The 16,850-nt window shown below is 45.1% G+C and overlaps 1 protein-coding gene across 1 annotated transcript in view; it reads right to left on the bottom strand.

The window, feature by feature from the left end:
- LOC130116431 (peripheral-type benzodiazepine receptor-associated protein 1-like) overlaps window positions 1-16,850 on the bottom strand; it is a 118,098-nt gene that overhangs the window by 63,093 nt on the left and 38,155 nt on the right. Inside the window, exons 3-6 of the mRNA XM_056284341.1 lie at window positions 15,575-15,682; window positions 14,034-14,162; window positions 11,426-11,602; window positions 10,111-10,287 (exon numbers count right to left, since the gene is read on the bottom strand). Coding sequence (XP_056140316.1) covers window positions 10,111-10,287; window positions 11,426-11,602; window positions 14,034-14,162; window positions 15,575-15,682 — 591 coding nt within the window. The remainder of the gene's footprint in view (window positions 1-10,110; window positions 10,288-11,425; window positions 11,603-14,033; window positions 14,163-15,574; window positions 15,683-16,850) is intronic.

Below are 16,850 nucleotides of genomic sequence, written 5' to 3'. Positions count from 1 at the left end.
CTTGTGCTTTACTTGAGTCTTTTTAAGAGTCTAGACTCCACTACATTGCAGAGGGATATTGTACCTTTTACTTCACTACATTTATCTGACAGTTTTAGTTACTAGTTACTTTTTTTTTTTATTTCCCCCCTTTTCTCCTCAATTGTACCCGGCCAATTACCCCACTCTTCCGAGCCGTCCCGGTTGCTGCTCCACCCCCTCTCTGCGATCTGGAGAGGGCTGCACAATACCACCTCTCCTCCGATACATGTGGAGTCGCCAGCTGCTTCTTTTCACCTGACAATGAGGAGTTTCACCAGGGGGACGTAGCGTGTGGGAGGATCACGCTATTTCCCCCAGTCTCCCCCACCCCCCGAACAGGCACCTCGCCCGACCAGAGGAGGCGCTAGCGCAGCGACCAGGACACACGCCCATATCTGGCTTCCTACCCACAGACACGGCTAATTGTGTCTGTAGGGACGTCTGACCAAGCTGGAGGTAACACGGGGATTCGAACCGGCGATCCCCCATGTTGGTAGGCAACGGAATAGACTGCCACGACACCTGGACACATATTAAGATTTTTGCACACAAAACATACATACAAAGAGCTTATAAAATATGATGTTTTGTTATAAATAAACTGCCCAACAGTCTATATACAAGTACAGCTGAATAGATTAGTCGATTGGCAGTTTTTTTTTGGATTATTTTGATTATCGTAATTTTTCATGCAAAAAACTTTCATGGTTCAAGCTTCACAAATGTGAGGATTTGTTGCTTTTCCTTTTAATTATTTCAGTAATTTTAGTGTATTTTCAATAACTCTGAGGTTTGGACTCTTGGTTGGACACACTGTGAAGGTGTCACTACTGGCTCTGGGTAATCATGATGATATTTCTCTTTATTTTCAGAATTTTTACAAACCAAACAATCAACCGATTAATGGAGAAAACAATCAGCAGATTAATCCATAATTAAAATAATCATTAGTTGCAGTCCTATGCAAAATTGTTCAAAATGAGCTCCGCCTCAAACAACTACAACAGTAAAATTCTGGTTTTACATTAATGTATGAGTAATAATAACCTAATGATATATATATAATAGTATAACAGTCACAGGGGACAGTCCCACTTTAAGTGCATTTTCCTGATTATCCTTGCATACTTTTACTTAAGTAACATTTTCGATGCAGGACTTTTACTTGTAACCAAGGTATTTTTACAATGTGGTATTAGTAGTACTTAATAAAGGATCTGAATACTTCTTCCACCACTGTCTCTCTCTGTCTATCAAACACTTAATAATCATATGAATTAGTATATTACCGTTTTTCCACCAAGATAGCAAACCCACAGCACCTCTGTTCCTGAGTACCTATGCTGGGGAAGGGGGGCTTGTGGGTAAGCTGTGTATGTGACGTAGTGTAGTGGGTTTGTTGTCTGACATGGTGAGTGAGATAAGTACCAGTATGTTACTGCAGCCACAGAAAAGATCACGCTATACGGGGTAGTTCATTACTTCGGTAAGCTGTATGATGGCTAGGTAAGCGTAATAGTAAGTGAAAGGCCGTGTGTTGTGTTCGCTGTCACAGAAGAGCAACAAAAGTCTGTTTTCAGATGGACTCACGGAAAAGAGAGTTGAAAGAACAGAGTGAAAACTAAATCAGTGACAGTCCTGGTAACATTAGTTATGGGTAATGCTTAATGATCTGCCAAGTCATATACATATACATACATATACACACACACACACACACACACACACACACACACATATATATATATATATATATATACATACATACAGTGCATCCGGAAAGTATTCACACCCCTTCACTTTCCCCACATTTTGTTATGTTACAGCCTTATTCCAAAATGGATTAAGTTCCTTTTTTTCCATCAACCTACACACAATACTCCATAATGTCAAAGTGAAAAAGGTTTTGTAAAAATTTTTGCAAATTTATTAAAAATAAAAATCTGAAATATTGCATGTACACAAGTATTCGCACCCTTTGCTATGACACTCAAAATTGAGCTCAGGTTCATCCTGTTTCCACTGATCATCCTTGAGATGTTTCTACATCTTGATTGGAGTCCACCTGTAGTAAATTCAATTGATTGGGCATGATTTGGAAAGGCACACACCTGTCTATATAAGGTCCCACTGTTGACAGTGCATGTCACAGCAGAAACCAAGCCATGAAGTCAAAGGAATTGTCTGTGGACCTCCGAGACAGGATTGTATCGAGGCACAGATCTGGGGAAGGGTACAAAAAAATTTCTACAGCTTTGAAGGTCCCAAAGAGCACAGTGGTCTCCATCACTCATAAATGGAAGAAGTTTGGATCCACCAGGACTCTTCATAGAGCTGGCCGCCCAGCCAAACTGAGCAATCGGGGGAGAAGGGCCTTGGTCAGGGAGGTGACCAAGAACCTGATGGTCACGCTGACAGAGCTCCAGCGTTCCTCTGTGGAGATGGGAGAACCTTCCAGAAGGACAACCATCTCTGCAGCACTCCACCAATCAGGCCTTTATGGTAGAGTGGCCAGACGGAAGCCTCTGCTCAGTAAAAGGCACATGACAGCCTGCTTGGAGTTTGCCAGAAAGCACCTAAAGGACTCTCAGACCATGACAAACAAGATTCTCTGGTCTGATGAAACCAAGATTGAACTCTTTGGCCTGAATCCCAAACGTCCCGTCTGGAGGAAACCAGGCACCTCTCATCACCTTGCTAATACCATCCCTACAGTGAAGCATGGTGGTGGCAGCATCATGCTGTGAGGATGTTTTTCAGCGGCAGGAACTGGGAGACTAGTCAGGGTTGAGGGAAAGATGAATGGAGCAAAGTACAGAGAAATTCTTGATGAAAACCTGCTCCAGAGCACTCAGGACCTCAGACTGGGGCGAAGGTTTACCTTTCAACACGACAACGACCCTAAGCACACAGCCAAGACAACGAAGGAGTGGCTTCAGGACAAGTCTGTGAATGTCCTTGAGTGGCCCAGCCAGAGCCCAGACTTGAACCCCATTGAACATCTCTGGAGAGACCTGAAAATAGCTGTGCAGCAACGCTCCCCATCTAACCTTACAGAGCTCGAGAGGATCTGCAGAGAAGAATGGGAGAAATACCCCAAATATAGGTGTGCCAAGCTTGTAGCTTCATACCCAAGAAGACTTGAGGCTGTAATCGCTGCCAAGGGTGCCTCAACCAAGTACTAAGTAAAGGGTGTGAATACTTACGTACATGCAATATTTCAGTTTTTTATTTTTAATAAATTTGCAAAAATTTCTACAAAACCTTTTTCGCTTTGTCATTATGGGGTATTGTGTGTACACTGATGAGAAAAAAAAGGAATTTAATCCATTTTGGAATAAGGCTGTAACATAACAAAATGTAGGGAAAGTGAAGGGGTGTGAATACTTTCCGGATGCACTGTGTGTGTGTGTGTGTGTGTGTGTGTGTATGTGTGTATGTGTGTATATATATATATATATATATATATATATATATACATACACACACATATACACATATACATATACACACACACATATGTATGTATATGTATGTATGTATGTATGTGTATGTATGTATGTATGTATGTATGTATGTATGTGTGTGTGTGTGTGTGTGTGTGTGTGTGTGTGTGTGTGTGTGTGTATATATATATATATAAAAGACATAAAAATGTCTGGATGCTGCAAATTTGAACTGCTACTGCACCAACTCAGACATATAATTTAGTTTAATGTATGACACACATTAATACTATTTTATAGAAGAAGTAAAGGTGATGAGATATTGATCCAAAATAAGTCGTCTTCAGGCATCATTTGGCACTTTAGCTACTTAACATTTTAGAAAATGTGAGGCATTGGAGCTACAGCACACTTTTGTACAAAAGACTGAAATACAGTTCATGCAAAGGTTTGACTTTATACATAAGCACCCTGTTGCAAAGAAAATTTTCTTTCCCTTCTTGGGGACTTTGAACGCCTGGGTTTGATTTTACTAATGCTAACAACACTATGACGTCTTGAAACACAGTTATTGGACTGGAATCCGAGCTCAGATCATTCTTGACAGGAGTCATACTTGTCCTCCTGTCCTGGTCCTTGATGAAGCCTTGTAATGTAGGCATTTGAGCCTTATAATGTAGGCATTTGAGCACCATCACCTGCTTTTTTACCATCGAAAGGTCATTTCAAGGACTACCGTGCAACGCCAGGATTTTGGTAGTAACTACGATCATTACTTTTAAAGTGTGGATGATACCATCACCACCAACGGCTTGATGTAAATCACGGCAAGTTGGATATTCAGGAAATGCACAGAAATTATTCAGTGTATTTCATACTAGCCCTATCATAAATGCCATCTCTGCCAAACTCAAAGCAGAGTAAGGAATGTAAACTGCGCTACCAAAAAAAAAGAAAAGTCTCCAAATCAAAACACAACTTGCCAATGCACGTGATGTTTTGTGATTCAGGGCCATCGGTTGGTCTAATCTGCCTGTAACGGTTATGGGTAGGGTTCATTATCAAAGAAAATAGCTTCGCTGGAGAAAAGCTAGCTGCTGTCATCAAAAAGGTAAATTTGGTACATTATCATATTTGTATAAGTTAGCAGTTGTAAATCATAGCCAAACTAAAGACTCGAAGGACTACCAAATGGCATGCACAACCGATGGACATACAGTATACTTCTTGTGGTGTGATTACATTACATTACAGTCATTTAGCCGACGCTTTTATCCAAAGCGACTTACAATAAGTGCATTTAACGTAGGAAATCAGGAGAACTACTAGTTATCAGAGGTCATAAGTGCATCTAAACAAGCATCTAAGAGCAAAACCAGTGCTAAAGTAAAAGTGCAAGTGATGCTTAGCTGTTGTTCTTTGTGGGTTTTGTTAGCACCTTTGCAGCATGAAGAAGCTATCGAGAGCATGCAAAAATCCCTGTTTAGTGATGATGCCCCCCTGGACCTCGGTGACTGCCACAACTATCCTCATTAATTCCGAGTATAAAGCCATGTTAACATTTATTAAAGAAATATCTATATACCACCCTAAAGATCTGGGAAATATATGTCATATTTGACATATGTCAACATATGTTAATATATGTCAAATATATTAAATATATTAATTAATATATTGGTTAATATATTTAATATATTAAATATATTTAATAATGTGTCAGCATATGACATATTGACATATCTGGGAAATAGATGTCAGCTGACCTGCTCAGCTTCTTCCCTGAGCAAGAAGCTGAGCAGGTCCCACACGAAGTGCTTTTGGCAGACATGATCTTAGCTTACAGCCAAACCCCACAGCTGATCTCTACTTGCAAACACTTAACATTGTGTTGAGACATGGTCTACGTTTCACACTGATGTGGTCAGTGCATGCTAAAGGATAAAGTACAGGCTGGGCCCATGCGTACTAAAGCAGGGTCAGATCCATTCAGCGGGCCCTGAACGCCATAAGCACATTGGTGTAATCCCTGCAGACTACTGAAACGGGTAACTGGATCACTTCTTTTAAAAGCACCTTAATGGATTGGCCTGGCCGTTGATTTTCTTTTTTAATATGGAGCATATCGATGTCCGCCAATCAAACACCCCACCAACCCAGACGCTCAGTCGACACAGGCTGCCTAAATTCTACATCTGGAGGCTCCAAATGTGACTGTTACAAAACGGTTCCTGACAGGCTGCCCTTGACTAGGCCTTGTGCATATCATGCACTTCTAGTTTACAATTAAGTGATACATCATCCTGTAAAGAGACAAATATGCATTATGAAGTGGATTTTGCAAAAAAAAAAAGCTGCAAGATCTTAAAAGAATTTCACGTAGCTGGGAGTGCTGGAGTTGTATCACAGGGCATATTAACAGCAACAAAGTAGACCGGATATAAATAGACATACAACCTTTTCTAGAATACACAGTTCATTTACATGGATACTTAATATAAAACTTACTGCTATGAGCTAATTCTTTAGCTAATTCTAATGACACCTATTAGTAATCAGTGTTAAGTCTCAAGTTGAGTTACTCGACCATCGATGACCAGACGGGACTCCGTCGGGCCGGTGACATCAGCACAAGAGAGACACAGAAACACAGAATAATAAACCTACCCCTTTCCCTGTGAGCTGTGGCAATGTCAAGGCTTCGCTTGGCCTGCTAGCTATCCAGAGCAGGGCAAGCTAAACAAGTCTTTGGTGCGGCTGGAGTCTTACCTACCACCCAAAACCCTCACATCGCTGCCACGGCAACAGAGAGCGGATTACCGGACTGTACCATTCTGTTGTCAGAGGGGATTAGAGTTCACACAACATGGCCCCATTCTGGGTGCGCTCGCATCACTGTGAGTGCATGTACGTGTGCGTGTGTCCCACAAATGGCAGATTACCACAACCAGCATTCTCATTTAAGCTTCGGGAGGGGGGGGCATTGACCCTCACTCAAAACTTTATTGACCCTTGAGTTTCGATTAATTTAAACAAATGATGACCATTAAATTTAGATCTATTTCATGACAAGCGGAGAGAATACTGAAGAAGAGATGGCATTTTCCCCCTGTAGCAGACTGGTGTGCCTCGAAAGCCATCTGGCTTCTTTTATACTAGTGAAATATTTATGACATCTATGCATTTGGAGAATTCTGGTGTATTTGAGAGAGAAATCGATGGAAGAAAGGGGAAGGAACTGTTTCTAAGAATTAAATGCAGAGGATCAGAATTAAACACAGAGCGGATCAGAGGATGTGATTTCTGTATCTTGATCAGGCCCAAGATCAAGACGGGGAATCATCTCATTATGGCTTGTGGCAGATTAGTATCAGCTTCAAGAGCAAGCCATTATATAACACTGTAAAACAGCATCCATGCCAATGTAAACACACACTAAGCTTTAGAAGAAAAAAAAAAACGCGCTGACCAAATTTCACATTAACGGACAACACATAATCCCAAGTACAGAACCAAGACCACTCACCCCTTAACGGTGAAAACACATGATGTGGTCCATGTTGGTTTGCCCTGTTTGGCCTCAAACAAAGTGCACTGTGTCATCACACTGTGACCAGGATGCTTGCTTGAATGCATGCAAAAATCTGGGCGGTGTCTATACCTCCGCGGGGCCTGTGTTAAAGAGGTGTTAAAACACCTGGCTGATCAAATATCCAGACTCTACTCATTATCCTTGGGGATTTTAACAGAGCAAATGTCAGCCACGAACTACCAAAATACAGACAGCATGTTAAATGTCCCGCCAGGGACAAAGACACTGGATCATTGCTACACAATATTAAAGGACACCTATTGTTCTGTCCCCCGTGCAGCCCTGGGACTCTGATCACTGTCTGATTCATCTTATCCCAATCCACCAGCAAATACTAAAGCCTGTGGTTAAACCTGTGAGGAAATGGACCAATGAGTCAAAACCGGAGCTCCCGGCCTGCCTCGGCTGCACTGACTGGAGTGTTTCTGAGGCTGCATCTACAGACCTGGACGAACTTACCGACACTGTGGCATCTTACATCAGCTTGTGTGAGGACACGTGTGCCCACCAAAACCCTCTGTACCTTCAACAACAATGAACCCTGGTTCTCAGCTAAACTCAGGAAGCTTCGTCAAGCCAAAGAGGAAGCCTACAGGAGTGGAGATAGGAGCCAATGTAACAAAGCCAGAAATACACTCACAAGGAGATCAGAGCAGCAAAAAAGGTGGTACTCTGAAAAGTTGAAAAACAGCTTTTCTGTCAATGTCCCAGCATCATTCTGGAGCGGTTTGAAAGACATTACCAACTACAGGAGACCCCCCCCCCCACACACACACACACACACTGCAGGGAACCATCAACTGGCTGATGATCTAAATGGGTTTTACTGCAGGTTTGATAAGCGCAATCACACACCCCTCACCCTCTCTGGTCACAACACACAACCAACTGCACTCCCTGCCAGCCCCTCTCCCCTCCCCACCTAACCCCAACCCGCACTCCGGATCTGTGCTGAGGGCGTGGGCCAGCTCTTCCAGAGACAGAAGACCAGGAAGGCACCGGGCCCGGATGGCATGTCTGAAAGTCTGTGCTGACCAGCTGGCCCCCATTTTCACACTGAGCTTCAACAGATCATGGGAGCTATGTGAAGTCCCCTCATGCTTCAAGATTTCCACTATCATCCTGGTCCCCAAGAAACCCCGTATCACAGGATAAAATGATTACAGGCCCATTGCCCTAATATCTGTGGTCATGAAATCCCTCGAGACACTGATGTTGGCCCAACTGAAGGAAATCACAGGCCCCCTTGCTTGAACCCCTGCAGTTTGCCTACCGAGCAAACAGGTCAGTGGATGATGCAGTCAACATGGGATTGCACTACACCGTCTAACGCCTTGACTCCCCAAGGACACACACAAGGGTCTTGTTTGTGGACTTCAGCTTAGCATTCAACACCATCATCCCAGATATCCTCCACTCCAAACTTACCCAGTTCACTGTACCAGCTCCCATCTGCCAGTGGATTTAAAAACTTCCTGACAGACAGGAGGCAGCAGGTGAGGCTGGGGGAAATCACATCCAGTGCCCAGACAATCAGCACTGGCGCCCCCCAGGGATGTGTGCTCTCCCCTCTCCTCTTCTCCCTCTACACAAATGACTGCATCTCAGGTTACCTGTCTGTTAAACTCCTGAAGTTTGCGGACAACACAACCATCATTGGCCTTATCCGGGATGGTGACGAGTCTGCGTACAGTGCCTTGCAAAAGTATTCAACCTCTTTGAGAGTCATCACTAATTTCTGTATTATAAAAGATACTCACACATCTGTCCCTGAACAGACCAGAGGAGATCAGACTGACCAGAGGAGGCGCTAGTGCAGCGACCAAGACACATACCTACATCTGGCTTCCCACCCGCAGACACGGCCAATTGTGTCTGTGGGGACACCTGACCAAGCCGGAGATAACACAGGATTCCAACCAGCGATCCCCATGTTGGTAGGCAACGGAATAGACTGCTACGCCACCCGGATGCCTGTGAGTATCTTTTATAATCCAGAAATTAGTGACGACTGTCAAGGAGGTTGAATACTTTTGCAAGGCACTGTATATACGGGAGGTTGATCAGCTGGCCTTCTGGTGCGGCCATAACAACCTCCCAGGACCTAAGGTGGGCATCAAACATAGACACAATCATCAAAAAGGCCCTGCAGAGGATGTACTTTCTCTGCCAGCATAGGAAGTCAACCTGCCTCAGGAACTGCTGATTCAGTTCTACACTTCAATAATCCAGTCTGTCCTCTGCACATCCATCACTGTCTGGTTTGGATCGGCTACCAAACAGGACAGGGTCAGACTACAAAAGACAGTTAGGTGTGCAGAGAAAATCATTGGTGCCAACCTGCCCTCCATTCACGACTTATACATCTCCAGAGTCAGGAAACGGGCAGGCGACATCAGTGCAGACTGATCACACCCTGGTCACAACCTGTTCCAACTCCTCCCCTCTGGTAGGCACTACAGAGCACTGTACCCCAAAACAACTAGATATAAAAACAGTTTCTTTCCGCGGGCTGTCATTCAGATGAACGCTTAACTTTGTCAATAAATCCAATCAAGTTGTATATACTGTAGTGTACACTGTACATATACTGGTACACTCTGTCATGTCCATCTACCTCAGGCATGTATGTAAGTAAGCTGCTGACATCTATTTCAGCATCTCTGATATATTCTCTGCACCACTGCACTTTATCGCCTCTTATTTCGCCTGTATAAGTCAATCCTTGTGTATATATCTGAATATTGTTGTGTTGTTATTCTATGTTAAGTACACTGTGAGAGTCATGAAACCCGAGACAAATTCCATGTGTGTGCAAACCTACATGACCAATAAACCTGATTCTGAAATCTGGCCTTCTTGTTTTGCTGAATTTAAAAGCTTATTTCTTGACTGCAAATGTAGGTATCTTAAGGACCTAGATGCTGCTTAGAGGTGATATTTAAGTATGTTTTACTTTGAGCTCATTGGGCTTTGCGACAAGGCATTTCATCACCAACAGGGGTCAGCATATAGCCATGTTGGGTTCAAAGAGAAGGCTGCTGTCAGTACCTTTTCCCCTTGGTGGTTGATTTTGTCAGTCTTCTCTTGGCTGACAGAGGCATTGCTGGGGTCATGGTGCTCTCTGGATGAGGTGACTGACAGCTGTCTCTGGAGTCGCAGGACCTCCCTTTGGGACTCCCTCAGGAGCCTCTCAAATTCCTGCCTGCCAGATGGGACAGGGGAGCCCTGCATGGAGACACAAACAATGACAATCACAGGACTGGGCCTCAATCAATCTAGTTTGTTTTTTTTAACCCTATAATATTAATTTTCAAAGAGGAAATAGTATCCTGAAAGAAGACTGTGCCAACACTTTTTTTTCTGTTTGATAATGTGTGTGGCGAGTGGGTGCAGAGAGCAAACACGTATTTATCCATGGCTCGGGGGTGGTGGGTTTAGAGACAGGCTCAGATGATCAGTGTGTGACTATGAAGAAGGCACACTATTATCTGCAATCGTAAGTACAACAGCTGTGATAGTTAATACTGCACATGGCTCAATACACTTTGTAAGCAGACTCATCCCAGTATAGAATATTTGCAGTCACGTATGCTAAATCCCTTGCAATTTATTGCTGGAAAAAAAACTTCAAAATGTTTCAAGGTCACAATTTATGAGTTACTGATTTATAATTTCTTAATCATTACTCTAAAGTTAGCACAAAAAAGTGAACGAAGACGCTACGTCACAAGAAACCAAACACGTAGCGCAGTTCCATCAGGCTTATGTACAACTAAATTACCAGCGCCTTCTCACTGGATTCAGCCGAGTCAAGAAATTATAATCAGCCTGCGTGTCATCCGTGCCCCACGTGGAATCAGGTGTCGGGGTAAAACGCAGACTGTGTAACACAGATACACCCATTAGGTCGGCCCAAAGCACGGTGTGATATTTTAACCTTCACTAAAACCACCTGACAGATGCTCACATCCAGGAAAAACAGCTCTTCGGTCACAGCATCAGTAATTAAAGGCAGGCGTTTAGAGAGGCAGCCTATTCTTCTGCTGTAATCTGGACAACGGCATTGACGTGGCCGGGCTTAAATAGGCTTTAAAATAGGCAATTCCAATACTGTCCAGCAGAGGGAATGATTGTGGTATCATGAACTTTTGGCATTGTTAGTGAATGAGGTTGGCGGACAGGACTGTCCACTGACTGAAAAATAGAGAGGGTCAGAGAAGATCACACAAACATAGATTAAACAGAACATTTGTCTAAATTAACGGAGACCGAATTCCTATCGGAACTGATAATCCCGGTAAAATTTGCCCATGGAAACAGGCTCCTGTTGAAGAGGACTTGCGTCATGCTACACAGATACTACCTTAGCAGTGCCGAGCCGTGCCTCCAGCTCTCGGCACTCCTGTTGCAGGGCTGCGATCTCCTTGTCCTTAGACAGCAGTGTGTCGGCGTGCTGGGCGAGGTCGCGAGCTCGCTGGCGAGCAAACGCACGCTTGTACTGCTCCACAGATCCGGGCCTCACCAGAGCTGGGGAATTGACCTGCGGAGGACAGATTCTCGAGTTTCATGTCAATAGAGAGCGGATAGTGTACAATGTTTAAATTTCAGAGGGAGGGCAAAAATGGGGGTGGGGGGGGGTCAAAGGCTACGAGGGTCACTCACAGAACTTTGACCAATGTTTCACTCGGCTGTCAAATACTGCTCTCTATACAGTGCAAGCAATTCCTTTAACTTGGATATGAATTGTGAGTGGGAAGGTACTGTCAACATGCATGATCTGAAAAGAAGATTCTAAGAAATTCTACAAATGCTCTTAAACATTGACTGATTCTTTGTCATTGCAGCTTTAGAGCTACACTGACAAGCTGGTTTTAGCCAGACCACTTCTCTGCTCCGCCCTTGTGGTGAGCAGCAGGAGGGGGGGAAGGGAAAGGGGCAGTTTGAGGGGGTCTCTCCCTCGTTCTGAGAGAACAGGTGCAGGGAAATCCAGAAGCAGCCAGAACAGAGATAGGTGGTCTTGCATTTGGCTCACTAGACTAACGTAGCTCTCTGGCAGAGACCTGGACTGGGGGGGGGGGGGGGGGGGCTGGGATGAGGGGGCTTTTTTTGTTAGCTTCAAACACAGAAGGAAAATGTAATCGGTGAGAACGGATCATGATGTTTATTTCCTTTAAGAACTTGTCCAATATTTTGTCTTCCAAAGGTACCAGAACCAACTCATGAGATTATGGTGTTGCGTTTGAGAAAAATCAATACCAACACTGTCAGCGTGTCACAGTGTGGTACACCAGCTGCACAGCAGAGAACAGGGACGACTCGGCCCGGGTGGTAAAGACAGCACAGAGGATTGTGGGAGCCGTGCTCCCGGACCTGGATGCTGTGTACGCAGGCCGCCCACAGAGGAAAGCCAGCAACATCAGCGAAGACGCAACACACCCAGGTCACTGTCTGCTTGTTCCCTTGTCATCGGGGGGAAAAGGTACCCCACCGTCAAAACCAGGACTAACAGGCTGAGGAACAGCTTCTTCCACAGAGCTGTAGCCTCCACCACCCCCCCAAACACACACACACACACACACACACACACACACACACACATACACACATACACAAACTCCTGCCTATAGTTGCAGAGGGCTAACTGGTACTAAAGCTGCTGCAGTATGGATAACTACGCGCAATGATGCCATGCACTATTTTGAGCTTTAAAAGCCGCTGCTATTTTTTACTGTCTCACTTGTTTATACTAAAATGTTGTTTGTCCTGTTTTTAATCTTGTTTTTTCATCATTTACCTTGTCTAGCGCTGCTGGTCTGAGAGCCGGCAAATCCAATTTCGTTGTGTGCGCACAATGACAATAAAGCATCTTATCTCATACCAACTGTCGCTATTACCCAAATCCAAGTCCTTGGACAGGATACAAATTCCTTTTATGACGCACCGCAGTGTATATCTTGCGAGGAATATTGTATAAAACTCTTACATGACACTAAGTGTGTTAAAACTGGCTGCCGTGTGTCCCATAACAATTTCTAATGTATGGCTGAATGACAGCAGTACTGCACCAACAGACATTTGTCATAGCTAGATGTCAGTGTTGGTCTGACGTCGCAAACGGTTCCCAAAAAAACAAAAACAAAAAAACCAAAAACAAACAAGTACTCGACACAGAAACAAAATCCATTTCTTACATGTAAAAGTGCTGCTACTGCTACTCTTTTACACTGCCTCATGCCTAACCTTTTCTTCTCTGCACGGGTACCTCTAGCTAATTAGCCCACGATGTTGACATTGTTTCTTTTGTGGCATATTTGTGCACTAGATGTAACCATTTTTTTTTGGGTGGGGTGGGGGGGTCTCCCCTTTTTCTTGCCAACTGTATGTGGCCAATTACCCCACTCGTCCGAGCCATCCTGGTTGCTGCTCCACCCCCTCTGCCGATCCGGGGAGGGCTGAACCCCCCAACAGGTGCCCTGACCGACCAGAGGAGGCGCTAGCTGCAGCGACCAGGACACACACCCGCATCCGGCTTCCCACCCGCAGACACGGCCAATTGTGTCTGTAGGGATGCCCGACCAAGCCGTTGGCAACGGGGGGATTCACACCTAGAACTCCCGTGTTGATAGGCAACGGAGTAGACCGCCACACCACCTGGACGCCCCGGATGTAACAAATTTGACAAAAACGCTGCTTGGATAAAATGTCAGAAATGTCAATTGACTAAAATAAAATAAAACAACTGAACTGCTGTGTTGTTGTAACCGTCTGTAATGAGTCCCTTTTCAAATGGCTGTTTAAACTCTTTGACAAGGACTCCCATCACAACCTGACGCACAAATCCCTTCAGCTCACTACAGTGATACTGGGATTTTGATTTGAAGTAAATTGCATCACTTAGGGCAGAGTGAGTATAGAAATGCTCCATGTTGCACTCGGATGTGATATAGTAAATAACACTTTATGCACTATACCACTTTCAGGTTGGCCTCCTGCAGTTTGCGTGCCCTCTCCTCCAGCCTCTTAGCAAGGACGGCCAACTCTGTGTTCTTCCTCCTCAGCCGCCTGACCTTCTCCTCAGTCTCCGGGGCGCTGCTTTTCCGCTGCACACAGGGGAGACAAATATCAACATCTGGCATGGCTGGCAGCACGTACCAACACAGCAGCGCCAAACAAAGGAAGTGGCCAGAACGGTTCACAACTTCAGGTTTGAGACAGGAATTCAAAAAGGTTCCCGGTGACATCGGGAATGATTCAATAACAGCGAGTTTAGCTTCCCTATTTTGTATTGGCTCTTTACCCATCAGCTTTAGGAGCAAAATACAGCTGCGTGAAAAACGCCTCAGCGATACAGCGATAAAAACGGAGCCGATTCAATTTGTTACCGAGGACATAATCATGACAAAAACTGGAGAACAGCTCGTTTTTGTGTCTTACCTGGTTCTCTATACTTAACACTAGAATGACCAAGAAGGTCATTATGGATTTTCACAGTTTAACAACTTCGTGGAAAAAAAAAGAAAAGATACAGAACTGCCGCTCCCTGAATGCTCCTAAAATTGCATATATTTGCATTAAAATGAGTTTTAGATCAATTGCACAAAAAAAAGTTGTGATAAGATCTACCTAAAACGACCATGAGCGGTCAAAATGACCACGTGTTTCCGTTGCCTACCAACACGGGGATCGCCAATTCGAATCCCTGTGTTACCTCCGGCTCGGTCGGGCGTCCCTACAGACACAACTGGCCGTGTCTGCAGGTGGGAAGCCAGATGTGAGTATGTGTCCTGGTCGCTGCACTAGCGCCTCCTCTGAGCAGTCAAGGCACCTGTTCGGGGGGGGGGGGACTGGGGGGAATAGTGTGATCCTCCCACGCGCTACATCCCCCTGGTGAAACTCCTCACTGTCAGGTGAAAAGAAGTGGCTGGCGACTCCACATGTATCGGAGGAGGCATGTGGTAGTCTCAGAAAATAGGGTAATTGGCTGGATACAATTGGGGGAAAAAAAGGGAGGGGGGGAAAAATGACCTCACATAATTTGCATGTGATCGTGTGCGTCATGTCACTATTTATGACGTGTGTTGGTCGCGTCCTTTCCTTCGCGACGTTCATTGCTCTGTCCTAGAAACACACTAGCGCTCTCCAGTGGAGGGAAACAGTCTAAACTTGATTTCTGATCATTTCCAACATGTGTGGTTACAGACGCCGTTACAGACGCACCATGACTACCACCGAGGCGTTGCCGTATTTACTGGCGTTGGACAGCGGCCATTTTAAATTGCTTGCAAGGTAGTATTAAAGTTGTTAAAATGTTTATTTAGGTGTCAGTCGTTTCTTAACAGACATACTAACATATGCAATGCGTTAATATCTCAGCTGGGTATTTAGCTTGACAGAATATAGAGTTTAAAAACCGGTGGTCATTTTGACAGCCCACGGCGGTTTTAGGCAGGAGTGAAACCCCGGTCGTTGGTCTCCAACACCTGGCGTAGTGTTTTGTGTGTCTGTGTCTCACCAGTAGGACATTCTCCTCCCTCAGAGTAGCGCAGGTCTTCTCCAGCTCATCGAGGGCTCTCAGGAGCTCAGAGTTCTGGCGTACCAGGAAGCAATAGTCGGTGCCATTCTGAAAAAAGGAGAAGAAGAACAGACCATGAGCCCATCATCTTTATCAGCATGCACACTTTCATAAAAAAAAAAAAGCAGTGCGCTCCAGAGCACCATTGTACCTGTTATTAAGACCAGACTGGGAACGTTCATGCAGGGTTGCTTGATATCCTTTTCTGTCTGTGAGCCACTGAAAAGCCTTTTGACGCTCAGCAGTCGGCCAGTGTTGTTGTTCGCCCCGTCTAACAATGGCTGATGGATGACAGTCCGCTAAACAGGCTTTTCATTAGCACGGCTCTACCAGTCCACCGCTGGCAACGAGCACCCATTATCTCTCACCAACTCACACCCCAGCAGGTGGAGGGAGAGCTGTTTTGCTCTCACATTACCCACTTACCTGCCTGTCTGCCTGCCTGCCTGCCTGTCTGTCTGTCTGCTCACAAGAATAAACGTGTCATCCTGTGAGATTTCACTGCAGGCCCAGTAGAAGACACCAGTAGTTGCAGTAACATTTGTGCCTACTTCTGGTAATCACCGCTACATGGATATCTCACGCTGGTCCAAAATGTAGACCAGCACGAGATCTCCATCCCGTCTGTAACCCTGCTGGGATACCCGTTGGAATGTGTTGAAACAATCCATAGGGGTCAGTCAGCGTGGACTGGAATGATTTCAAAATGAAATAACGGCAGACTAATGATCACTACATGTAAATAACATCCTTTTAATGTGTCTGGTGGAAAAAAACGAACAATAAATATATTTCAAATTTATTTAATTTCTTCCCAATTGTATCCGGCCAATTACCCCACTCTTCCGAGCCGTCCCGGTCGCTGCTCCACCCCCTCTGCCGATCCGGGGAGGGCTGCAGACTACCACATGCCTCCTCCCATACATGTGGAGTCGCCAGCCGCTTCTTTTCACCTGAGAGTGAGGAGTTTCACCAGGGGGATGTAGCGCGTGGGAGGATCACGCTATTCCCCCAGTTCCCCTTCCCCCCACCAAACAGGCGCCCCGACTGACCAGAGGAGGCGCTAGTGCAGCGACCAGGACACATACCCACATCCGACTTCCCACCCACAGACACGGCCAATTGTGTCTGTAGGGATGCTCGACGAGCCAGAGGTGTCCCATGTGTTACTGCCTCTGCAACAATCCCAAATACTTTACACTTCCCCACCTTGAAC

This window comes from Lampris incognitus, chromosome 8 (assembly GCF_029633865.1).
Source record: "Lampris incognitus isolate fLamInc1 chromosome 8, fLamInc1.hap2, whole genome shotgun sequence".
Classification (NCBI taxonomy): Eukaryota; Metazoa; Chordata; class Actinopteri; order Lampriformes; family Lampridae; genus Lampris; species Lampris incognitus.
The sequence above is the reverse complement of the archived record's forward strand: the minus strand, read 5'-3'. Positions and strand labels throughout refer to the sequence as shown.